At 35.2% G+C, this 26,631-nt stretch overlaps 1 protein-coding gene across 2 annotated transcripts; it reads right to left on the bottom strand.

Annotated features, from left to right (window-relative positions):
• Window positions 1-10,886: 10,886 nt before the first annotated feature.
• Window positions 10,887-26,294, bottom strand: LOC148618650 (uncharacterized). Of its 2 annotated transcripts, XM_088577758.1 has the most exons (8): window positions 26,165-26,294; window positions 19,571-19,672; window positions 19,078-19,253; window positions 18,516-18,672; window positions 17,569-17,748; window positions 13,809-13,895; window positions 12,781-12,846; window positions 10,887-12,209 (listed from the first exon to the last, which is right to left on the bottom strand). In XM_088577758.1, the coding sequence occupies exons 1-8, from the start codon at window positions 26,244-26,246 to the stop codon at window positions 11,695-11,697; spliced, it is 1,365 nt and encodes a 454-aa protein (XP_088433884.1). In that variant the 5' UTR covers window positions 26,247-26,294; the 3' UTR covers window positions 10,887-11,694. The 2 variants fall into 2 exon arrangements, with proteins under 2 accessions (XP_088433884.1, XP_088433885.1); XM_088577759.1 differs by lacking the exon at window positions 17,569-17,748.
• Between the last annotated feature and the right edge of the window lie 337 nt (window positions 26,295-26,631).

The raw sequence follows: 26,631 nt of genomic DNA, 5'->3' as shown, positions 1-26,631 counted from the left end.
ATTTGGCCTGGTGTTGGCAAAATCCATACAATCTAGAAGAACATGTTTGATAGAGAATCACATAGGATACACTCAGGTCAAGGATCATCAACAAGCAAATGGCCATGTGTAAATATAGAACGTCCAATGCGGCATCTAGTCATGACCATTTGTTCTTTGCGATTGCCCGACCCGGATTGATGAACGCCTAGATCGGGTTTTATGGAATTGAGTTTGTTGTGTTCAAGACCGTCCCATCGGTCCTGCCACATCTTTAAAATATATTTCCTTATTAAAGTTTTTAAATCGGTGTATGGCAAACTAACGTCCTTTATTATTTCATTCATTGCCTTCTTTGCAACCCTGTCTACAACTGAATTCCCCTGAATACCAACATGACTGGGTACCCAGAGAAAAACAATCTGTATATCAAATTCCCGAAGTCGATGAATAAAATATAAAATTTGTAAGATAAGAGTGTTTTTCAGTTTGTGAATCTTAATTGCCAAAAAACAGCTCAAAGAGTCAGAACAAATAATAAACTGTGACAGATTAGATTGAGTAATCAATTTAAGTGCTAACAAGATGGCTCGAGCTTCAGCTGTGAATATGGAAGCGTTCGATGGCAACCGTTCAGTTACAGTTCTGTCACCATGGACAGCAGCACATGCAACGCTATCGCCATCTTTTGAGCCGTCTGTATACACCGTCAAAAAATCTGGATAATTTGCTTTAATTTCAGTAAATTTTTGTTGTAAAAATAAAGGATTGGTATCGGACTTTTTATATTCACGCAGATCAAAAATGAAAGAAGAGCGTGGAAGCTCCCATGGAGGGCATTTCGAAGTAACAACAGGTGTCACTGCATTGGTCTCCAGGTGAATTGCTTCCAAATGAGGTTTTATTCGAATTCCAAAAGGAGGGATTTTGCTTTCATGTTTTCGATAAATGTCGACATAAATAGGGTTAATGACACAGTCGTAGGCAGGGCTATCTGGGTAGGCCATAAGTTTACTTACATATTGAAGACCTAATTTCAAACGTCTGTTTCCAAGGGATGGTTCATTTGCCTCAGTTTAAAGGCTCTCAATAGGAGAGGTTCTGAAGGCACCAAGGCAAAGTCGCAACCCCAGGTGGTGAACAGCGTCTAAAATTTTAAGGCGGAACCATAAACAATAGATCCACAATCAAGTTTAGACCTAACCAAAGATCTATATAAATGTAATAAAATTGAGGTATCGGCACCAAAATCGTTACTGGACACCATTTTTAAAATATCTAGTGCCTTAAGACATCTAGATTTAAGTAATTTGATATGGGGAAGAAAAGAAAGTTTTCTATCAAAAAGTAATCCAAGGAATTTTGTTTCTTCTACTATTTTGATTTTATTACCATAAAGAAAGAGATCTGGGTCCAAATGCAGCTTTCGCTTTCGACAAAAGTGCATACCAACAGTTTTAGATGTAGAAAACTTAAAGCCGTTCTCCAAAGCCCATTTCTCAATTCTTTTGAAGCAAAGTTGTAACTGCCTTTCAATATTACTCATATTTTGTCCCCTGTAGCAGATTAAAAAGTCGTCTACATACAAGGAACCGTCAATATTGTCCTTCAAAACTTGAGCTAAACTATTACCTTTATTACTGAAGAGAGTGACAGACAAATACTTCCCTGAGGAACTCCCATTTCCTGTTCCTTCTCCTCAGAAAAAGTCGAATTTACCCTTACATTAAAAATGACGATCTGACAAAGAAAGTCTTCCTTTCAACCCCATATCAAATATATCTTTTAAAATACCATATTTCCACGTCGTGTCATAGGCTTTTTCTAAATCGAAAAAGACCGACACAACATGTTCATTTTTAGCAAATGCATTTCTGATGAGCGTTTCAAACCGGACTAAATGGTCAAGAGTACTTCTGCCTTGCCTAAAACCACACTGAATATTAGTGAGTAAGTTGTGCTTCTCAAGGAACCACACAAGGCGATCATTGACCATTCGTTCCATTGTCTTGCAGACGCAGCTTGTCAATGCGATCGGGCGATAATTTGAAGGATCCGTATGATCCTTTCCTGGTTTTGGGATAGGGACAACTGAAGCCGTTTTCCAGATGGACGGAACGTTACCAGAAGTCCATATCTCGTTCATGAACGCAAGAAGTGTATGTAGAGATGGATTAGGAAGATGTTTTAAAAGTTGATAGTGAATATTATCTAGCCCACTAGCTGTATCGTGGGCTTTAGCCAGTGACGATTTTAGTTCCTCTACAGAAAATTGAGAGTTGTAAGATTCAGCATTATTTGACTTGAAGTTTAATTTTGTCTTTTCTGCAGATGATTTAATTTTTTGAAAATCCGGTTTGTAGTTAGTTGAGGATAAATGTTTAGCGAAAGTTTCAGCTAGCTTACTGGCGATATCTTTTTCAGTGGTTAGAGTGGTATTACCAACTTTAATGTGTTTCACTGAAGAATTCGATTTTTTTCCTTTTACTTTTCTAATAAAATGCCATACTTTATTGAGGGGAGTGTGAGATTTAATACTAGAAACAAAATTTCTCCAAGAGGTTCGTCTGTACGTCGTGCTTTTGCTCGAAATATTCGGAAGTTTGACAGATTTGCTGGTGTAGGATTTTTGTGAAACCGGCGATGGGCCTTGTTGCGTTCTTCGATCGCTTTGTTGCACTCATCAGTAAACCATGGTTTACTAGGCCTTTTTGGATTTGTCGAGATTTTATGTATTGTTTTATTAGCAATTGATGTCAGTCTTTCATTAAATAATAAAATGGGATCTTCAACATCCTTCATCGTTTCTAATCGTAATTCTTCAAAACAGTGGGCTTCAAATGAAGCCCAATCTGCTTTCTCAAGTTTAAAACGAGGTTGACTTTCCTCTGTTTTGGAGGATAAATGCTCCAAAATAATTGGAAAATGATCACTCCTGCACAAGTCATCATGAACTCGCCATGTAAACTTTGAAAGTACGAGAGGATCACAAATGCTTAAATCAATAGAAGAATACGATCCATTGCCTGAATGAAGGAACGTTGAAGATCCGTCATTAAATATGCACAAATCTTCTTGCTGAAGGAGCTCCTCAACTTTTTTACCTTTATCATTCGTATGATTACTTCCCCATAAAGGATTATGAACATCGGAAACAAAACAGTTTTCCTCTACACTGTCCCTTTCCATGCCCAAACTTCTGGCATTTAAAACACCGAAGTGGGTTAGGAATATACAGACTGACAGCTGTCCTGTATGGACCAATGTAGACATGAGATGGCAATGAAGTGGAACTAAATGTTAACAGGATTGTTCTCATTGGTGTGGTTGCATCTGCACGTTGAGAAGTAAACCTTTTCACTGACTTAACGCCTTGTGATTTCAGTTCCTCACAGATCTCGTCATCAGGCAAGGCGTCCAGGTCTCGACCTCGGTATTTAAGGACACCATGTGACTGATTTAGTGACTTGTGTGCAGATGAAACCACATCAAGGTCACCAATCCTGGTTAATTTTAACAAATTTGATGATTGGCCAGGTCTGAGGCATTCAATAAAATTCCTGATCTTATTTTCTTCGTATCTTTAACTTCACCAACTACACCCTTGATAGTTTTCTGTATTAAAAAAGGAGAAAGGTCATTAACATTTTTGTCTTTATCTTTTGCAGAAATTACAATAAATTTTGACCAGTTATTATCACTTCCGTCAGAAGAATTGTAGACATCACTTTTTGGTTTTTTTGAATAAGAAACATTGGACTCGCCGTTGTTTTTTGTCGCCATGTTAAGTTTTTATAAGTTTCATCGTCTCTGCTCCCCACCCGCCACCGAGTGCCAACACGGGCGATCCTAGGACTCTACGGATTTCCAGCAGATAGCATCAGGAATTCCAGAGACGACATACTCGAACAAAGCGTATCTATCAATGGCGCATAGACAGCGTACTACTCGATTGACCCATGAGCCTTCTTCATTTGCCATTTGTAAGCTTTTGAAAATCTTAGAAACATTGGATTAAACAAAATGCCATCAGTAAAGCAGGTGGACAAATGAAGGGCATGGCGTGACCAGCCGATTGATCGAACCGGGTCCATCTGATCTCCCGTTTGACCTAAGAGCCGAGTGGCATATACAGCCGTATCCTCGATCATCCAGCCATCAATGACACGGGGGTTACGTCACGACTGGAGTCTAGATACGACCTTCATTTACTAGGACCTCCTCGCCCACCAATAACTCACGGGTTGCAACTCACGGCAAACAAGTAGGTGAGCCCACTTTTTATTTTAAACACCGGGCCCACGGTCGATGTTCGGATCGCTTTAGTCTGGCCTCTAATCTTTGACCTTTCCAGCATGGGTAACCCTACCAGGAGAAAAACTCCAGCTGGCATAGCTCTTAGGATCACTGAGGCACGCAAGCCCCCCTACCACAACAAGGATAGCGATCCACAGGTGGGACCCAAAATTTAACCCGTTCCCATACTGGTGAATGTTGACGACTTGTGCATCTCTTTGCAGCATTTAAACTGTGTCGCCACAGGAGCAGCTCGGGCCTGAAGTCAGGCTTGGCATATATATTACTGCCCGTACTAACTTAAGCAAATTGTATGGCTGTCTGAAAGTAATCATAGGTGGCTTTAAAAAATAGGATAGTGTGAAGGTTTTGTCAGAGGTCCAGTGCCCACGAATGGAACTGTACTAGTGTTTTAGGCAAGGGTGGTATGTAAAAACACCAGTAGTTTTTTTTTTACACTTTTTCGTTTTTTATCTACTGTAACATGCTTCTCATTGGAATATAATGATTTTTTAAAACCTTCCTCATGCTGTTCTATTTATAGCCCTTCATAAATTGTTTAAGTTGACCCAAACGTTTCTTTTAAAGATTCTTCATTAGTACATATGCGCTGAGCCTAAGTGCTTAGGCTAATGATATACTTTTAGTCCAGTGGGATGGATAACAACTCTTTGGCATACGATATTAGTGGGTATATTTTAGGTTAGAGTATAGGTCTTCGGACAATTTACTATCTGATAATGGGCTCTAGGTATCGACAAATGAGAAAAGTGATTGTTTTTGCAGATGTTTTGATATGTGAACCTGATTGAAGGAAGTTGATTGAAGGCATCTGTGATCTAATTATGCAGTTCTACTTCGTTAACTTCTACCAGGACAAATGTTTTTCTACGATAGGTTCAGGCAGTTCCGTTTCATAATTTCATATAAAAATGTAAGATGGTGCCATTTTGGTACCCGTAGCCATATCAATTGTTGAAGAATTTGTATCCATTACATGTTAATTTGCTACTTTTTAACCATTATGAAAGTGACTAGGCAGATAGTAAGGGGAAATTCACTTCCCGAGAATCCCACTCTCCCTACAAGTCTCGATACCATCACTTTGAAGATTGTAGGAATAGAGAATGGTGACGTCTATAGTAACTTAGGTGGTTTGCAGTTTTAGAATAAAACAGATTCAGACATCTTTTCCTGTAATTAATCGGTGGAATACTTTATAAAGATTGGAAGTTTTTAAGCTTTCTAAAAATCAAAACGTACACTCACTTTGCCGACTAGTTAATGATTCGTGTTCGCTTTGACTATGATTATCTAGATGCTACCATTTGTTTTAAAACGCAAAAATATTCAGCAAGCACCAATAACACTATAGCATTTTCGTTTACATTTAAGGTTCCACTAAAGGAAAATGTCAGTTTCTTCGTTATTATGAAATGAAAAGACTTTGAAACTGGGCCAAAACATTAATTTTGTTATTATCTTTATATTTACCATGTTATGTTGATGTGTCACTAATGGAAAATAGTGTAATTATGATAAACATGAAGTTATCTTGAGAATTAAAAAAAGTAGGGTCACTACAGTACACCTTCAAATGATACCAAAAATGTTCCCAGTAACTCATCACACCTTTATCTAGTGCAAGTTACCCCTTACATGTAGCGAATTTCTGTATTTCACACGTTTCATGAATACTTTTACTTTGAAGTCAGCATGGTAGATGCCGCCATTTTTTTAAATCTTGGTGGGCAGTGTAAAAACAATCTTTATTCTCGGGTGATAATGAACCAATCAGGTCATTGCCAACAAAATTTCACCCAAAAGATATTTTTGCATTACTGTAACTAGAAAGTATTTATGATGATAGTCGTTTTCATCAGAAACTGCTGTTTTCATCCTGCACAACTAGATCTATCAAAATCGGAGGTAGATTGATGTATCCCTCCGCTCTGAAATGTGTTGTCAACTATATTAAGTTAAGACTCTCCTTGTACAATTTGAATATGCTCTTAAATAAAAATAAATATCTTACTTATTGCTACGTGTATTTATACTACATTGTTCATCGTTTTGCTGTTGATTTATTTAACAACGTTTGATATCCAGTTACGTGTGAGCTGTTATTCGGTGAAGTCAAAGATGTAAACACAGAGACAAAATGTTTGATTATTTAGAATCGGTGAGTATATGTAGGTCTTCATCTAGTTTTTATTTACAATTGACTTCGATTTAAACTTTTTGTCACGTTGCCAACGCAATCAGTTGCGAAAATTGAATAATTCTCGACCATTTGAATGGCCAAATGGTTTCATATCCTTAACATACAGAAGCCATTATTTTAGGCCTAACAAACATTGATGCCTTTTCATGAAAAAACAAAAACAAACAAAAACAAATATATTTGGTCACATACTGTTGTTGTCATACAATGTAGGTGTCCGATAATTTTAGTTTATTTACAATAACGCGAGTAAACCTTATCCAATCTTTTTTATATTTCCACACATTAATCATAGGGACATGGTGAAGGGCCCTAAATTTATGGAGGTGTTAGCCCCACACCTTTTAGAAATAAGACTCTTAAAATGGAAAAATGAGTGTTATCATTAGAATTGATAGGAAAAGCTTATTGTCGATTTTAATGATTCAAATGTCAATCTGTTCCTTTTGAAATTCTGTTTCAAAATATGACCATGTCCAAAAAATTCTACTTTTTAAAATTTTGGTCAGATAAGATATCTAACAAAAAAATTATTGGATTATTTATGAAATCCCCGCCTTCGTTTTCCAGTCAGATTTCAAATATCTCTTTCAGTTTTCATGTTCCATGCATAACTAAGGCTTCAAAATGGCCACATACGAAATAATCAACTACTAATTTTTTATCCCATTTTGTACATTTTTAATTAAGTTTCAAATTTTGTTCCATTATGAATTGTAAGTCTCAATGCTTACATTTGTTAGCGTGTCAAAAACTGTTATTGTGTCCATACTTGCCTAAATTGTTCAGGGTCGTATCATGCTATGCTTTACGAAGCTCTTTATCTGCATTTAAAACACATTCTGCATCCTTCCGGGTGTCATTTTTTATTGTCCCAATGTGCTTGTTGTCTTATTTAACTGTTAGCTGTCACTTTTGCACCCTTTCATAGGTTACAGACCCAAGTAAAATTCTGTATTACAAGGCTCACAACTTTTTAAATATTAAAATAAAAGGCATACTTCATTCAGAAAATATACTTCAAATACAATAAATATTCCCACTTTTAAATAGAAAATCATAATTTCCAAATTTTCTATTTATATAATGGAGGATGCAGATGATGGTTCTGGTTTTTATCCTGTGTTAAATATGTAATCATAATAAAGTTTCATAGCTGTGTCATGTTTAAATGGTGTGTCCTTACTTGCCCTATATGTTCAGGGTTCAGCCTTTGCAGTCGTATCAAGCTGTACCCGGCAAAGCATTTTATTTGAGTTTGCTCTCAAATTTGTTAAATAGCTATAGCAATACAACTTAAATAGAATTGATCCTCCAGTTGAGCATAAAAGGACAGTGAATTTTGTTTTGAATATTGGAATTAAATTTTTCTAAAGCGTGAAAATTTGTGCTAATGGGGTAATGTTAGAATTCAACCGTCTCTCAGGGGCCAATTGTGTATAATTTAGCAGTTTGTTTAAAAAATTTGAACTTAACCCCTTTATTCTGCCTCCCCAAATGCAATATTGAATGAAAATCTTACAATATTAACCTAAAGTCTCAAAAGTTTTTGGTCTGCACATCAAATCAACAACATTGTCCTTATTTTAAGGGTTGCAAAAAGAAATTTGTTTATGGTCATGTGTTTGTTTTTCACATATACATGTATATCTATATTTATCATTTCAGCAAGCAGTTTTTTAACTTTCAAAGCTCTATCACATTTTTTGAAACATCGTAGTTGTTGGCTTCATTGGTTAATTTAATTTTTAGATACAAATGGCCTTCCATATGTTTCCCACTAAAGAGGAAGTGAAAGTAGCTATAAAAAGAATTGAAGTAGCCACAATATAAATTGCTTCCATCTAAATTCAGTTTGAGCATTTTAATGGTTACAATTAAGTATGGTTTTAAGATTTAGAATCCATAACGAAGAATAACTTGCACTAGATATTAAATAATTTAGTTTACTTTTTGTAGGTTAATATGGACTTACAATAGATGTGTATTTAATGGCAGTCTGGCACCTTTATATGCAAGATTCAAGGATTTCAGTTACTTGAGAAAGCTTGTGTTAAATGAGAGGAACTTTTGGTGTATGATATGATGTTATTGTGTCATACAATAATAAAATATTGAACTTTCAACTGTTGGTTTGTTTTCCTTTCGTGAAACATTAGGTCTCTAAATTCTCTAGATTTTAAGGGATTCTGAAATTAAGTGGAGCTTGTTTATATATTTATCGTTTAGGTCTTGGTATCAATTTAAAAATAAAAAAACTTGCATATTGTTATTTGCTCTCCAAGTGTTGAAGATCTAACGTAACATCATTTGAATTAGGACGCAAACTCTAGGAATCCAAAGATTGAAAAATATATTATGCACCTTAACCGAAGCTATATCGAATTAAATCATAACTATTTGGTTTTTTCTGCATTGACGTATAATTAGAAAATGAGCCGTAACAAAAAAATTAATTTTTCATTTTTTATGTTTCAAATATGACAAAAATTTCTGACCGCTCAACGCTTTTACACGCCGATGAAACATCAAAAATTAAACATTCAAATTTTGTCAATTTCATTTGACATGTTTCTCTAATTCTATGCTATCTCTATCAAAGCGTCTGTGCTTGACGAACATTGATTCGGTTATCATTAATTTTCCGTCAATATATAAATACGTAGAAATGATTTTCGTCGATATAGGATGTTAAAAAAAGCCCTCAGTCAGTATTTGTCGATTCTTGAAACACCATGAATCATCCAATGAGATTAAAGTGTTTGATGATAAACATACAGTAAATGTAACTATAAGAAAATATACCCTGGAGTTGACTTTTTATGAGCATCTCGGCGGATGTTACCAGAAAAGCTTACCCTGCCAGTGCACCTGGTCCATGCTCCATGTTTATAGTGGAGTCCTAGTTGCTCATTTACCTTTGTTACTTTGTATGTATTATTTCGGTTATTTCATGTTCTTTGTTCTGTGCGTGCCTGTTTCCCATGACTATAAAAAATGTAAAATCTTTTGATTTACGAGAAACTGAAGGAGTATCTTACTCCCCATTTTAAAACAATTGCATTCTTTTTTTTTCAAGCTTTTCCCGGTCGAGTACTCCATTCAAAACCCATTCGCAAGATTTTCCAACGCAAATCTCAACAGGTGTGCTTTTCGACAATGAAGATGAAATAATTGATGCAGAATAGATATAAAAGATATAAACCCGCTTTTTATCATCAAAACAATAAATTCTAACATTTTCACATTTGATATGTTAAAATTTCCGCATAATATTTATATGCGTACTAACGATGTCAAATTTACACGAAACAGTCGATAAATGGCGGTCAAGTGCGAGGTCATGCCCTTAAATTTTATCAGTGGAATAAATTAACTGCCGGAGACTTTTTAATTCCCTAAGGAATCAAATTTCTTTTAATCACCTGGTCGAGCGATATGGAAATTCTACTTCTGCGATTGTGTGATTTATTTCAATTATAACGTACATAATCTGTGGCAACATCCCTTCGGCTCCTGCGTATGGAGTGTTCATATCACAAGTCATACGTTATGCCAGAGCTTGCCGTAACTATGCAGACTTTTTGTATCGCGCTAGAACTCTAACAAATAGGCTTCTGGAACAAGGTTATGTTGCTACAAGATTGAAGTCATCAGTACAGAAGTATTATGGTCGTTATCATGAACTCGTGGATCGTTATGGTGTATCCATCAGCACCATGAAAACTGATTTATTCAACGGGTCATGGTTTTCCTTCCCTCGTTTGTCTACCCCGGACTTGATTTTTTATGAGCAACTCGGTGGGTGTTTCTAGGAAAGCAGAGGACGCTTACCCTACCGGTGCACCTGGTCCATGTTCCCAGTTTTTAGTGGGGTCCGAGTTGCTCATTTACTTTTGTTACTTTGTACGTATGATTTTAGTTACTTTATGTTCTTTGTTGTGTATATCTCTTTTCCATGTCTGGTCTTTGTCCCTGGATTACATTCTTTTGATTACCGCTATAACCTTGGTTCCCTTGATTACTCTTACATTTCATTGATTTATCATATCTTATTAAAGTTTATATATCATATCTAATGTTTTGCTGATATAGTTATAAGTTATTGTATTTCATTGTCTATGATTGTTGAGATAGCGGTAATATTATATATTGTAATTTATTCGTGCAATTAGGATATTATGAGCGCATAATAGTATACAATGCATTTACCGTTTTTTTTGTTGGTTTTGTTTGGTTTTATTTCAATATTTTTATTTGTTGTAATTATCCTTTTTTGAAGGTGTTAAGCCTATGTCTTTTAATATTTGTATTTGATATTTCTAAGAAATAGAATTAATAAACAAATGAATATTTACACTTTTATTAAGAAGAGGATTAATGGTTTGTTTGTTTGTTTATTGGGGTTTAACGTCCGAGCAGCAATATTTCAGCTATATTCAGACAATGAACATGAAGTGGATGATCAAATGAACATGAAATGAAAAAAAAAGGATGGGTCACAAGGATAATAGGGTCGATAAATTTGGATTGCCACTGGAAAAAGGGGGGATGGGTAAGGTCGGGCAATTTTGCCTCCTGTGGCGGAGCGCAAAGGTTCCTACTCCTATCGAATACCACAGCAGGGTTCTTAAACGTGCGAGGAACGTGGCATCTTTCCCAACACGGGGCACCACTATGGTTTGCGGTCAGGTTTTCCGTATTATAGCCTGACAACCCCAGCATGTAACACGCCAGGGGTACCCCATTCCACCACCTGGGGCACACATCTCAGTTGCTCTGTGGGCAGAGCGCCTAGCCCCCGGCTAGATTTCTGAGCACTATTTAGTCGCCTTATACGACAAGCTTAGCGCTGCTGCAGGCCTATTCTTTTAACACCCGGACCTGCACGGGGCAGAGGATTAATGGTAAATATGTAAACGTATAGTTATCTTAACGATTTGTTTTACCTTCCAGAATGTTTTCAGTACATTTGTATTCACGTCATTTCAACTCTTAAAAGGTGAACAGAACATCGTTACTAGGTACATTCAACAGACTTGTCAAACAATCTTACATTTATTTTAACCAAATTGGTTTTTTAAACGTAGTCACGTATCATCAAAAGTTATAGGAGTTTTGACGAAATAATAAATTATGATTTAACCACCTCCATTGTTTTTACAGATGTTAATTGTAAGGTTATGTACATGTCATTACAGGATGTCAGTAACATCAGATTCCACTAAAGGAGAATTGCTTTGTAAGTATTCCATGTCGTTGATTTTCAGCGGAACGTAAGGGTGCAAGTAGCAGTTCTTTGAGGCATCCTGATCAGCGTTACTTGCAATTGTATTCATTTCCATTTCGTCACTTTTAGTGGATAATCCATGTTCATTATCATGAGAACTTACGTTGGAACAGCTTGGACCTACCCTTTCAACCTCCATTGTATAATCGTAATGAGCCATTAAATTGTCGTCAATTAATGCATATCCACTAGAACCGTATTGATTATCAGCCATGTCTCTCTCATGAGTAGGGGTTTGATCAACATGAACATTGTTGGCATTATTTGCTCCATGTTCACTCTTTGAGGTTTTCCCTTTACAACGTTGTTTCAACAAGAAAATGTTGCAACCAACAGACAAACTAAGAAGTGTTAATAGTATCAACAGTGCTGCTTCTTCTCCTATTACGATAATTGAAAGCTGTTTACAAGCAGATGACTCTAAAAATTGAAAAAAAGATACAAGCCAAATTAATGGGAAATGTTTTGATACAAAAGCATCGTCTTTAAGATTTTTACACAACAAGCAAGCATTTGCTAAGTAATGAATAAATATGACTTTTTGTCTCTTTTCATCTGTCATTACGATGTTATCTTCGTGTTTGATTCCATACGTTTTGGATTGATTGAGAACGAGTGTTCACTCAACTAGGCGACAATATTTTATATTCATAATATTTCATCTTCATTTTTGAACAAATCATGTTACATTAATGTATAGCTTGTTTTATGAACGTTCATAAAATAAAATTGAATATAATGTTAATACTCATTGGTATGTACATCCATCAAAACCCTTATATACGATCACATATATGAATGATAGGTTTTGAGATTTTACAATAAGAATGAACACGTTAACACGTAACGTTACAAACTTTGCAATCAACATTAATCTATCTTGGATCCTAAAATTTGGATCTTTTCCTACTTGAAACATTATAAACCAATCCTTTCGACGAATTAGAATTGTTTCAGCACGATTAAGCCTACACAAAAATATCTCCTATACCTTCATCTGACTTGTATGTTGTATTCGTTGATATTATAATCGTTTCATCTGTTGTTGATCGTTGTTCTGTAGACAAAATATGAATTCAACATAACATGCATATCTAAACATTCATCGCATAGTTAAACCGGTTGAAAACACTTGCTCTCTGGGAGGTTGAGCAGTTCCTACTTTCTAAGGTTACCGTTCCCACCAAATGATTGTTTATTTTGAAATTCGTTTGAAATTACATTTTTAACACAGAATTTGGAAATAAGCATATGAACCGTAAGTAGAAAAAAGAAAGTACAGATGTAAGTTTTTGTATCTTCGTCCAAATCACAGGTAAAATGGATAAGAGATTTAGATCTCAGAAATTGGGATTTTTGCTCAGAGATTCCTCTAAAAACAATACTTAGCACTAGACTGCAAGCATTTTAGTGCAAAATAAATCTAGGAATTTTGTGCACAAACAGTTTATTAGCAAACAACTTTTAGAAACGGAGCTGTGCAGCTATTGTTTTGAAAAAAGGGAAACTTTGGTTCATTTAATTTTGAATGTACCTTAGTACGTTCTTTATAGCAATGGTCTAAAGAAAATATGAGATCCAGATGTGACAATTTGGTGGATATTACTCCATCAGCATGTACACTTGGCATTCTTCCTCCTTTTGCCGACTGCGACGTTTTGAACACTTGTCTCATAATTCATTAGATATTACATATATGTTTGCAGGATAAAAAAAAGATCAAATTGTGGAAACTGTCTTGAAACTTTGAAATATTTTATAGATCTCGATTTGAAGTCTCTTTATCTTTCTTCTTACCGACAGTCACCGTTTACAAAATCAAAATAACAACCCATAAATCGTATATTTCAGTCTTACCAGTAAAGCACCAGTCGATATTCTCAAATTACAAAATATTACATAAGTAAAACATTTGTCGAAAAATAAATGATATCTTCTTAGTATGTCCAATTGTGTCAGTTGTATTTGATCATAATAAAATATATTTGACAAAAACATTAGGACTTAAAAATGACATACCTTTACCCTGTAGAATAAACGTACTAAAATATCGTTTTCTTGTTCCGTTTTCGGTTACACATACCCATTCCAAAGACTCAGTGAGTGCTTCATAGAAGAAAAGAAAAGATTTTATGTAACTTTACTTACCAAATGGAAACCCTTAAAACAACTATTTTCCCAACCATATTATAGCTAAGCGCACGAACAACAACTATCTTTTCAGTGAGAAATCAATTATATGTCAGTTTTAATATGAAGCATTTCAATTCACATAATAAATTATAAATATATGTATGTTGAGAGAAACTCGACATTATCTAAAGTCTTTCCCGAACCACCTATTATTGCTTTTAGACAGGCAGACAGTTTGCGTAGTCTGCTTGTGAGGGCTGAAATATCTAAGCCCAACTTGACTCCAGGCGAGAGTCGCTCCTGTGGTGACAAAAGGTGTAAATTTTGCAACCAAATGCACCACTCGTCATCATTCACCAACACAGTCACGGGGAAACGCTACAAAATATTTTGCAATGTGCACTACAAGAGTGCTAATGTAATATATTTGCTCCACTGTCCCATCTGTGGCCTTCAATATGGTGGTGAATCTAAACAGCCTTTTCACAAGCGCTTGAACGGACACAGGAGCGACCTAACAAAGAAGCCTTTACTCCCAATGAGTCAACACTTCAGATTACCTAACCACTGCCTCGATGATTTCAACAAAATGAAAATCTTCATCGTGGAACAAAACACGATCTGGAGCGATCTACAGAGAGTGAAGCGGGAGGGTTTTTGGATAAAAGAACGTGTTTTACACCCACACGGAATGAACAAAAAACATTAAGTTCTTCCTATTTTGTATAGTTTCTTATAGCAGTGTTTGTAAATATTTTTAGTCTTATAGTTCAGTATTCAAGAGCAACACACAACGTGTCTCTATAACACAATGTTCAAGATCTTCGCTACTGTCGATAAAATTTTATACGACACTGGTATTCACCTCATTAGGTAGTGTGTTGTGTTCACAGACCATTTACTTTCATACACACTCAGTTATTTAAGGCACTAAAGAAGGTCATTTGTTGACTGAAAATATTGCTCATGATATATTTTGTTATAGTGTATTAACATCTTAATCGGTATCGTTGTACAATCCTTTAGACTTATATTATATATATATATAAACGTCTAAATATGTTTAACATCACCAGAAGATGGTAAAATTTAAATTGAATATTTCGGATAACTCAGCATAAAACTCATAAAACTGAGTTATAAAAGTCGGCCAGCTAAGCCTAGACTATTCGGCCAGCTAGACTATATATAGCCTAGTTTAGGGCGCTGGACTTTGTGCAGGCGGTGTTGCCATAGATGTCAAAGCGGTACGAGTGCGAGTCCCGCGGAGGGAACGACAAAAAAATTGCATAAATAATTTGACAGTTCTAACATCGTTGGGAATTTTCAGACCTTTCTATACGTTTACATATCTTCCCTGTATCAATTTAATCCGATGGATCAGTGTAGCGAATAGAGTCGTCACATTCTGAGACGTTTTTATATATATATATATCAATGAATCCTTTACCTCCCGAAACACTTCTGGTCTCCCTTGATGTCACTTCACTCTATACTAATATCCCACACGATGACGGTATAGAAGTCTGCAGAGAAGCTTGGAAATAACGAGATATTTTGGACCCCCCTAATGACTGCCTAGTAAATCTACTCACTTTAGTTTTGAAGTGTAACAACTTCACTTTCAACGACGAACACTACCTCCAAATCAATGGTACAGCTATTGGAACGAAAATGGCTCCTTCGTATGCTAACATCTTCATGGATAAATTAGAAATCAAATAATTTCAACATCTTTAACGAAACCCCTCTCTTGGTTTCGATTCGTCGATGATGTTGACATGAAATGGACTGAGTCGAAACAAACTTTAGACAATTTTATCACACATGCCAACAATGTTCATCCATCAATCAAATTCACCCATGAAATTTCTGACACTAAAATCACATTTTTGGATACTACTACGTTTGTAAAAGACGGGGAAATGTCAATGGATCTTCAAAGCAAACGAACTGATAGTCACCAATACTTATCTCCCAATAGTTTTCATCCAAACCATTGTACCAAAAGCATACAATACAGCCAGGCACTTCGAATTCGGCGCATTTGCTCATCTGACGATACTACCAACAAACGTCTAGATGAACTCAGTGGTCATTTGTTAGCGCGTGACTACAAATCTACAGATATAGATCGGGGATTTGAAAGTGCTAACAACATCAGCCGTAAGAATCTCCTCGAGTACAAACCTAAGAAAAAGAACAAAAGGGTTCTTTTTGTGTTTACATACCATCCAGCATTTTGGAAACTCTCGCAGCTACTGCAGTCAAATTGGGAAGACATTCCAAAACATCCTAAGCTCTCCAAGCTCTTTCCTGGGGCCCCGGTCCTGGCATTCCGTAGATCTAGGAGCCTAAGAAATGCCCTAGTAAGAGCAGAGATTTCATCTCAGCCCGAACAAAATACAACGGGCCAGTGTCGACTATGTTGAGATAAAAGATGTAAGACCTATACCCAGATTCTGCACACCAAAACGTTTAAAAGCTACTGCACTTGAAAGGAATTTGCCATTTTTTTGCAACGTGACTTGCAAAACCGAAAATACCATATACCTTCTCCAGTGCCGATGTGGTATGCAGTACGTTGGCAAAACAGAACAACCTTTCAACAGGCGTATGAATGGTCATCGCAGTGACTACAAATATAAACCAGACCTCCCTCTAAGTCGCCATCTTAGATCCGCCAGACACACCCAGGAGGATCTCCACAACATTGTTGTTACGATCATATAACACAATTAAAACTGGTCAAAATGAAAAGAGTGTCTCGGGAAAGCTTTTGGATGAAGAAATTACAAACAACTTCTACAGATGGAATAAACGAGAAAAATAATCCATTTTTAGGCCTTGGTCTAAGGCTGTTACAGCACTACATGCTATACATCAATACGCCGTACTACTATATTTTGACTTGTTTTAAATTGTTTTCCACAGTTAATTTTTATTTTTAATTTGATAAAAAGACCCCTTTTGTTCTCTTCATTCAGGCTCCTTATCATTTGCTTGTGTGTGCCTTTGATAAAGGTAAAATCACCCACAGCGTACGTGATTCAGCTTCCGAGTCTGTTTTGATCTTGAAATTGTGAGTTTAATACTCATAAAGTTTTATAAGTTTCATGCTCATAAGGTTTTATGAGTTTTATGCTGAAGAAGGATATCAGTTATCCGAAATATTCAATGTACATTTTACCATCATCTGGTGATGTTAAACATATTTAGACGTTTATTTACTTTGTTGTTATGTTTCGCATCGTTTTTAACGATCCATCACCCCATAAGAGTGATTGCTGATATATATCTGTCATCACAATTTACATCGGTATACCAAACCGATCGTTTGTCCCCATTGAAAATTCGAGAGAAAAAAACATCAGCCATAATACTTTGTCTAGTTAAACACTAGATAACCCGAACCACTAGTAGCGTGTTACATTTGGTGTCACTTTCGAATTGTATTTATCAATGTCAACTTTTAAACGATTAATCTGTTAAATCTCACGTGTATTTTAATTGATTATTGATTGATTATCTTAATATTAAACTAACAGAAAGTTATGTCTATCGAATTTTCTTTCAAGCCAATCTTCATACATTAAACGCCTACATGATGACTTTTACCGATTACTATATATTTATTTTAGTAAACCTCGTGTAGTTTGAATTCTGAATATGATTCTGTCATCTTCACAAGGGTAGACTCGCATCTTCTGTTGACATTCATCTTGTTTATAAGACTTTAAATGACTTCCATTTATCTGTACCGTGCACTGGATTTTTAAGATAGGTTTAGAGTGGTAGTCGTTTCCATCATTTGTTTTTAGGATTTCTTTTTAAAATGTAAACAATATTTTATAAATATTGTGTTAAAAGCAAATTATGACATGTTTTAAGTACTTGAAAATAATTTTTAGACAACAAATAAATTTTCATATTTTTTTTCACGAACAACAAAATTGTGAACCAGTTTTGTAATATATTTAGATAATTTGTAGGGACGAATAACTATTAAATGAAAGCAACTACGTAAAACTATTAATTTCTTCCATTAACCTTGGTTCCCTTGAGTACTCTTCTATTGTCGTAAAGTTTTGGATATCACTAAAGCAACTATATTATGTTCATCTGTTTGGGCATCACAACGTTTTGTCACATCAGCTATTTTTAACGCATTGAAATAGACACAAACAAATGTAAACATTGTAGAATTTTCAAAAAAAAAAAAAAATTAATTGTATTAACCAGCAAGGTCCTGTAACTACAACAATGTAAGGTCATTCATATATTGCTCAACGCATTATTAATATCTTTCTGAAAACATGTACATTATTGGCCAATGGTTATAATTAAACTTAAGTATTTATATCTAAAGACAAGAAATTTCAAAATGAGTTACCAGCATCGTGAGCTTATTTCTTAAATTTGGAAATAAAAAATTCCTTTAACCAAAAAATTAATTAAAATAACGTATAATCTTAATTAACTTCTTTGATTGATGAAAATAAAAAAAATCCTTTAATCAATTAAAAGAACGTGTAATCTTAATTCACTTCCTTGATTGATAAAAATAAAGTGATGTACACATACCATACTAACCTTTTTTCAGAATATAAAAAGGAAGCGCATTTCCATTTGCACAAAAGCTATCGTAAATGTTTAAGCATGTGCTGGCATTAAGACACGTCATATCCTCATGTTCTAACCGTATTTTAACATGTTGTTGAAGATCATCAATACACTGGCATGTACCTTTCTGTAACAAATGAAAAAATGAAATTCAAAAACATATAATCAATTATAATACCATAAATAATGCATAACTGCTCTTTTAACATGGCATAAAAACATTGTTTTAATTTTGGCAGATCTTATTAATATTTTTATTCCGATCTTGATGATTAATAACGCAATTGGCTACTTTCAACCTTTGATTCCATACTATTTGAAAGAAATTTCAAAAAAGGTTTCTATCATTCAGTTTAAAAAAGAAAAAAGATACTAACAAAAAAACAACAATTGACTTATCACGCCTGTTTGGATTTGGTCTGTATTTTGTTGTTTTTTTTTCTTTAGATCAGTGCTGTTTTTTCGTTTATTAATGCTATAGTAACTTTATATGTAAACGTACAATTGCTCTATTATTTTGTAATTTACTTACATAAAAGGTAAAATAGGAAACGTCTGCATGTTTGTCACAGTGTAAGTAGCAATTGTATATATTTGTAACTTTTATAATATCATATTGACTTTTGTTAAAAGTTTTTCTGAAAAACTGTTCAACTTGGGAATTAGTGGCTTCATTCAAATTGATGATGTTGAAGACTTTTGCACAACCTGTAAAATAAATGAATTTTTTATGTGTAAACAACATTATTTACTATTGGAATGTAATTGTAGTTATGTCAATGAAAAAGGGAGGAAACACCTTTTCACTTGCTGCTGTTGTGTCATTGACACAAACAGGGGAGATAAATGTGCAGTGTTCAAGTGTTTGTTACATCATCAATTTGATTTAGACTTGACCGAATATAGACACATGGTTTATTATTTTTTTGTGTTGTTTTCAAATACATAACTAAGTATGTAAATTTCGACTGTTAAATTGGAATCATTTATTCGTTAACCAACATTAACGGTACTATCACGTTTACCTCCAAATCCTGCCCATCTAGCTCGATTTGTCACAGTTTGCCTTTTATCTTTCGAAATGTCCATATAAGTTGTGGTACTGCCTTCATCTTTGGTACGTTTGGCTTAAAGAAAGCAAAAGCATGTCATTAAGCAGTTTATGATATTAACGTTAAAGTGTTTTTTCTAACTTTAAAAAAAAATAATTTTAGAACCAAAACCAAGTTCATTTCACTATTACCTGTCCAAAGCAAGGACATTTATCGCTGTTTTTCCCCTTTTTCTCTTCTTTGCTTTTTTATTCTACTGGATAGTTCTTTTATTATTTCAAAGGTTTCGTTTTCTTAAACATGTTGAATCCTGCACCATGTCAAACGTGAATAGAATAATAATCAATTAAAATGATTTTTCTTTGCTGCAACATTTGACATCACCCTTTTACTATCCATTGTCATTTGAGATTACAAGGACGCTCATTTTGTAGAAGTGAAACTAACATTAAAACCAAGACAGCACTGAAATGGGCTAAACATCCCAATCTACCAATTTTTCCATTTTTTTATTTCCGATATTCCATTGCCCAATATCCAACTGCTACATTTCCAACGTTCTACTTCCGATATTGTATTGCCCGATACCCTATTGCTTCATTTCAAACCTCTACTTCCGATATTCCATTGCCTAAAACCTTACTGTTACATTTCCGACGCTCTGCTTCCGATATTTTATTGCCTGATCCCTTATTGCTGCATTTTTTACGCTTTTACTTCCGATTTTCCATTGGTCAATGCCCTGCTGCTATATCGCCAACGCTCTACTTCCGATATTCAATTGCACATCACCCCACTACTACATTTCAAACGTTCTTTTCCCGGTACCCTACTGCTACAATTTCAACGCTCTACTCCAATTCATGTTCAGCATTGCCCCATACATAAAAAGCACTGCTTGTACATTTTGCGTATTTAGTTATTATATCAGTACAATATTTCACAAATTATGTTTATTATCGATATATGATCCCGATTGCCATTCTTCGTGTCTCATGCGATATAATTTTGCCTGCATTCGCCCATACTCTAAAAGACATTTCACGCAATAGGACTCCGACTTAGGACTAAGGACTGATAACCCAGACAATTGTATAATATTGTGATGGGTCATCTTTGATTATATATATGAGTCATATACATCTTGATGTGTGTTATTGTTGATCTGTAACTTTAATTATACTCAAAAATAATAAAAGCTTCAAAAGTGTACTATCGAGACCCTCTCCTATCATACAGTATTGCGGATTCTTAAAGACCATTACGGAACTCGTACGGATGTATCGCATTCATATGTTAGCATCCTCTAGACGATGACTTAATCGAAAACCACTATAACTGGTAATAAAATTGATGGTGTGACCTTTTACGTCTGTCTGGCTAAAATTTCAATTCCGCTTAAAACGGTTGCATTATAGGTAGTAGTAGATGAAATTTGAAAAGAATATATGAAATAACAATAGAAAGGTTAATTTACATTCACATATATTTCAATGAGTAATCAAGGGAACCAAGATTATAATGTGTTGAATTAAAAAAAACAAACCATAGGTAGCGTTTCGGTTCCATAAACTCTCCTTAGGAACCATTTTCAAACACTGTATAATGTTCATATATTTTTTTAAAGCGGGAAATAATAAACCGAAACTCGGCATCTGTTAATGGAAAAGCAGAAGACGCTTTTCATACCGTGCTCCTGGTCCATGCTAGTGGAGTCCGAGTTACTCAATTACTCTCGTTTTTTTTTAACTTATTATTTTGGTTATTTTATGTTCCTTGTGTATTTCTGTTTTCCTTGTCTGGTCCCTGGATTGCTTTTTTTTAATTTCCGCTATAATCTTAGTTCCTTTGATTACTCTATGCACAATTAGGAATGCAAGGGGTCTTCCTAAAGAACACAAACGTCTCATATATAGAGTGCGGCTTCTTTTGGGCATAAAAAAAATGCCCAACACTTTATATTAATGCGTTAAATTGGACAAAATCTACCTTTCCCTGAACAAGATTTTTCCGAGTTCACATCCTATTGTCACTCCGTTCATTAATACACCAACCGACAGCCTTCATGGATAAAACGAGTTAAGTTTTTCTCCTGAGAATAGAGTACAGTTAGAATACATAATTCATACATTATAACATTATAAAGTAATATTATAATGTATGAATTATGGATTCTGACAACTGCAATAAATATGGAGAAGTGGGTCAATAAGTATGAACACCAAGCTGAAAATATACAACAGTAATGTAAAGTCTGTGTTACTTTTGGGGGGCTGAATGATAGAGAATAATAGAAACTGACATGAAAAAACTCCCCTCATTCCACAACACCTGCCTTCGAAAAAATTGTAAAATTGATTGGCCTAAAAAGATAACAAATAAACTATACCTTAAGACCAAGCAGTGCTGCATGGAGATAGATATAAAAAGAAGGAGGTGGATAGGGCATGTTTTGCAAAAAGAAGGAAAAGGAAGAACTAAGATTGCACTAAGATGAACACCTGACGGGAAGCGAAAAAGAGGACGCCCAAAGAGACATGGCGAAGAATGGTTGAACAGGAGATGAAAGCATAATCAAGGGGACCAAGGTTATAGCGGTAATCAAAAGAATGTAATCCAGGGACATAGACTAGACGTGGAAAACATACATACACAACAAAGAATATGAAGTACCTAAAATCATATATACAAAGTAATAAAAGCAAATGAGCAACTCCATTAAAAAATAGGAGCATGGACCAGATGCACTGGTAGGGTAAGCGTCCTCTTCTTTTCTAGAAACACCCGCCGAGTTGTTCATAAAAAGGCAAATTGGGGGTAGACAAATGAGAAAGGGAAAACTATGACACATTGAATAAATCAGTTTTCATGGTGCAGATGGATACACAATAATGATCCACGATTTTATGGGCCCCGTACAGGTCCGGGTGCAAAAAGAATAGGCCTGCAGCAGCGTTAAGCTTGTCATAAAAGGCGACAAATTAGTACTCAGGAACCTAGCCGGGGGCTAGGCGCTCTGCCCACAGAGCAACTGGGATGTGTGCCTCAGGTGGTGTAATGGGGTACCTCTGGCTGGGGTTGTCAGGCTATAATACGGAAAACCTGACCGCAAACCATAATGGTGTACCGTGTTGGGAAAGATGCCACGTTCCTAGCACGTTACAGAACCCTGCTGTGGTATTCGATATGTTTGTTTGTTGGGGTTTAACGCCCGAGCAGCAATATATCGGCTATATTCAGGCGATGAAGTAAATGATAAAATTAACATGAAATGATGATGAAATGAACAATGGGATGGGACACAAGGATAATGGGGGTCGAGAAATTTTTGATTGCAACTTGAAATAGGGAGAGGTGGGTAGGGTCGGGCAATTTAGCTTCCTGTGGCGGAGCCCTATGGTTCCTACTCCGGGGGAATACCACAGTAGGGTTCTTTAACGTGCGAGGAACGTGGCATCCTTCCCAACACGGTGCACTACTATGGTGTGCGGTCGGGTTTTCCGTATTATAGCCTGTCAACCCCAGCATGTAACACGCCAATTCCACCACCTGGGGCACACATCCCAGTTGCTCTGTGGGCAGAGCACCCTAGCCCCCGGCTAGGTTTCTTAGCACTATTCAGTCGCCTTTTACGACAAGTTTAGCGCTGCTGCAGGCATATTCTTTTAACACCCGGACCTGCACGGGTCGTATTCGATAGGAGTAGGTACCTTTGCGCTCCGCCACAGGAGGATAAATTGCCCGACCCTACCCATTCCCCCTTTTTCTAGTTGCAATCAAAGTTTGTTGATCCTAATGTCCTTTTGTCCCATCCATGTTTTCATTTCGTCATCATCATTTCATGTTAATTTTATCATCCATTTCATTTTCATCGCCTAAATATAGCTGAAATATTGCTGCTCGGGCGTTAAACAACAACAATCAATCAATCTACGAGTTAATGGTGACAACCATAAAACTTCTGTAGTGATGACTTCAATCTTGTAGCAACATAGCCCTGTTCCAGAAGCCTATTATTTACAATTCTAGCTTAATACAAAAAGTCTGCGTAGTTTCGGCAAGCTCTGGCATAACGTATGAGTTGTGATATGAACACTCCATACGCAGGGGCTGAACGGTTGCCACAGATGAAAAGAAAGTTGACAATTTTGAATGAAAAGTCATCACGTTTGTCGTAATGTTGGGTCAATAGTTTTCCTTTACCATCGATTTCTAAATGTAGTCAAGATATGAGGCTGACTTCACATTAGCTGTAGTATCCTTTATCTCAAGTTCATTGGAGACAGATGCTATGTATCAAATCTTCAAAATTATGATTGTTTTAAGATAATACGTCTTCTATATAGTTGAAACTGAGATTAAAGGAAAGGATCTAGCCAAATGATATTGTTTCTTTTAGATCAGATCAGCTATAAAGTCAGCCTCATAAGAGTGAAGGAATAGGTCAGCAAGTAAAGGACCACACTTTGTTCACATTGGAATGATGACCGTTTGTTCAAAAATGCGTCCACCACACTGGACAAATATGTTATCGATTAAAAATTCCAGCATTTTTTTAAACATTTTCCTCTGTATATTTGGAAGATGATTTGGCTGGTTGAGGTCTTATGTGCTGTTGGACGCGAAGACGATAGATAGAATGTTATAAAGCAACTGAAACTACGTGGAGTTATCCACGTCTAGAACTACATCGAATTACGTATTACCGAGATGTGCGCTGGACTCGTCTGCGAAAAGAGTAACCGTTAATAGTAAATAAAATAGCTTAAAATTTGATTGGTTTAATAAATTTTATTTTATTCATTATTAGACGACCCTAATAATTTTACACGTTGTTGTCGACAGTCTGAAGTCAGAGTCCGCGTAAAATAACGATTGCCAATTGCCCACAAGCTAACTCCATTTTAGTATTGTTCAAAACATAGTACGTAAATTGCTGTAAAATAAAATTATCATCATTACCAAGTTAGTTAACTACATATGACTCCATTTCAAGACTCAAACGCTCTGTATCTGACAGTGAAAGAGTTTTATCGTCTGAAGATGAAAATGGTTTCTAAATAATGAGACAGGGAAATTCCTATTTTAACGGTTCTTGATTGCATTTTCTAACCCCATATTGACACTCTCAACGGGCAGTTTTTCGTAAAATTTGGCCTATAATAACGAATTAAAGAAGGTCGTAGGATACCAATGTGTGTTTCAAAAACATATAACATATCTTAATTTGAAGGAAAATTACCGGTAATTGAATACTTCATTCAGTTTGTTTAGCAAGTTACTGTTTTAACGAATAAATCTTACCCTCGGATATTCCTATTCTGCCATCGCATAGGTGTTAGATTTTTATTACTCCATTTATATATTTTATACCTTTCCTATTTGTATTTAATATTTGATATTTATTGACAATTAAAGAATAATTACAAGATAAAATAAGAGTCCAGATTACATGACAAATATTCAACATGGCTCCCATGTAATCGAAAATAGATTTAAAATGCAGCATTCAGATCAATGGATATAATGTGCAAATAGTCCACCGTCAATTCTCCACTCTTCGGTTTTTCTACAAAATGTCTTTTTAACTCGGCTCTACAAATATTGCTCAATGGAAATGTCTCCAAATAGGTATCATTCAATAGATAATTTTATTTTCTACATCACGAAAACAATGAAAAGATTTTCTGGTATATATTTTCCAAGAAAGTTAAAAATATTACCCCAATCAGTATAAAACAAAATATATGATTGCCCTTTCTCTATCAAACATGTTCTTCTAGATTGTGTGGATTTTGCCAACACCAGGCAAAATTATTTTGACTGCGCCAATATGTTTGATTTGTTCAAGACCGTTTCATCTAAAAACATCATCGATTTCTTGCGGGACATCGGTTTATTTAATAAAATCTAAATTTGATACCTTCCTTAGTTTTTCAATATTTTAAATGTTTTATCGAAGTTATGTTTCTATAAGTATTTTATGTCTTAGGTTCACCTTTTATGTACCTTTTTATATGTAAATAGCTGCTTGTTTTAATTTCATTATTTTATGAAGAGACTTTGATCTTGCTTTTAATATTTCCATTTCATTCAATGTTCTTGCCGTGATATGGCCCTAGTCGCCGAAACGGCATTAAAAGATAACAATCAATCAATCAATCTTCCATTTTACCCGTTTTAGCATTCCCGGTACTAAAAGCATCAGGTGGGTGAGGAAATCAAATTTAATTTTACTAGAAAGTGCCCCATCATAATTACATAATGCTATAGTACTGATAATATTTTCCCCGAAGCGTTTGTACCAAAAAAAAAAAGAATCTTATCATAGGTAAACTACCCTGAACTGCAAGCAGTATGTGTTCAATTATATTAAATATCATTAGTTTTGTTCGTTTAGTAAATTCTCAGAACGATGAAATGTGTAAAGAAAAGAACAATTCACATAACAAGGATTTGTTACATTTTTGTTTCTAAAATTTTTCGTCACTAACTGCATGAATCAAGAAAATAATTGTAGATAAGAAAGATAATCATATTGAAATAAAACAAAAAATGTTGGCTAACCTGAATTTGAAGAACTAGACAAAGCTCCTGTATTATGAACAAGACACAAAACACAAAACAATCTCTGAATATATATAATCATGCTTGTTCAATGCATTATTTGATACACAAATATACTTTTATATAAAATGTTATCAAAAGAGGAAATTACTCACTATATTACTGGGAATTTAATATTGTCATAAAGCGGGTTTTTGTTAGGAACCACTATTTTTATGAAAGTTTAATTTTCACCTAGTCGAGCAGTCTTTTTTATAAGTTCTTGGCATTACTTTCTGTTAGAAGCACAGTGTGCTTTACCCAACAGCTCACCTGTAAACAATTAGAATTGTATGCATCTTTCACTATTATGTATCTTTAAAGATGCGAATGGTCAAACATCATGTAACATTGTTTTCCCTTATCAGATTAAAGTTATATCTGAGTTAATGTTAAAATTTAGTTAATTATCGGAAACGTATTGATTA

This window comes from Perna viridis, chromosome 4 (genome assembly GCF_037379345.1).
Source record: "Perna viridis isolate PV_CMFRI_1.1 ecotype Kerala chromosome 4, ASM3737934v1, whole genome shotgun sequence".
NCBI classification, from domain to species: domain Eukaryota; kingdom Metazoa; phylum Mollusca; class Bivalvia; order Mytilida; family Mytilidae; genus Perna; species Perna viridis.
This window is presented reverse-complemented; position numbering and strand designations above follow the sequence as displayed.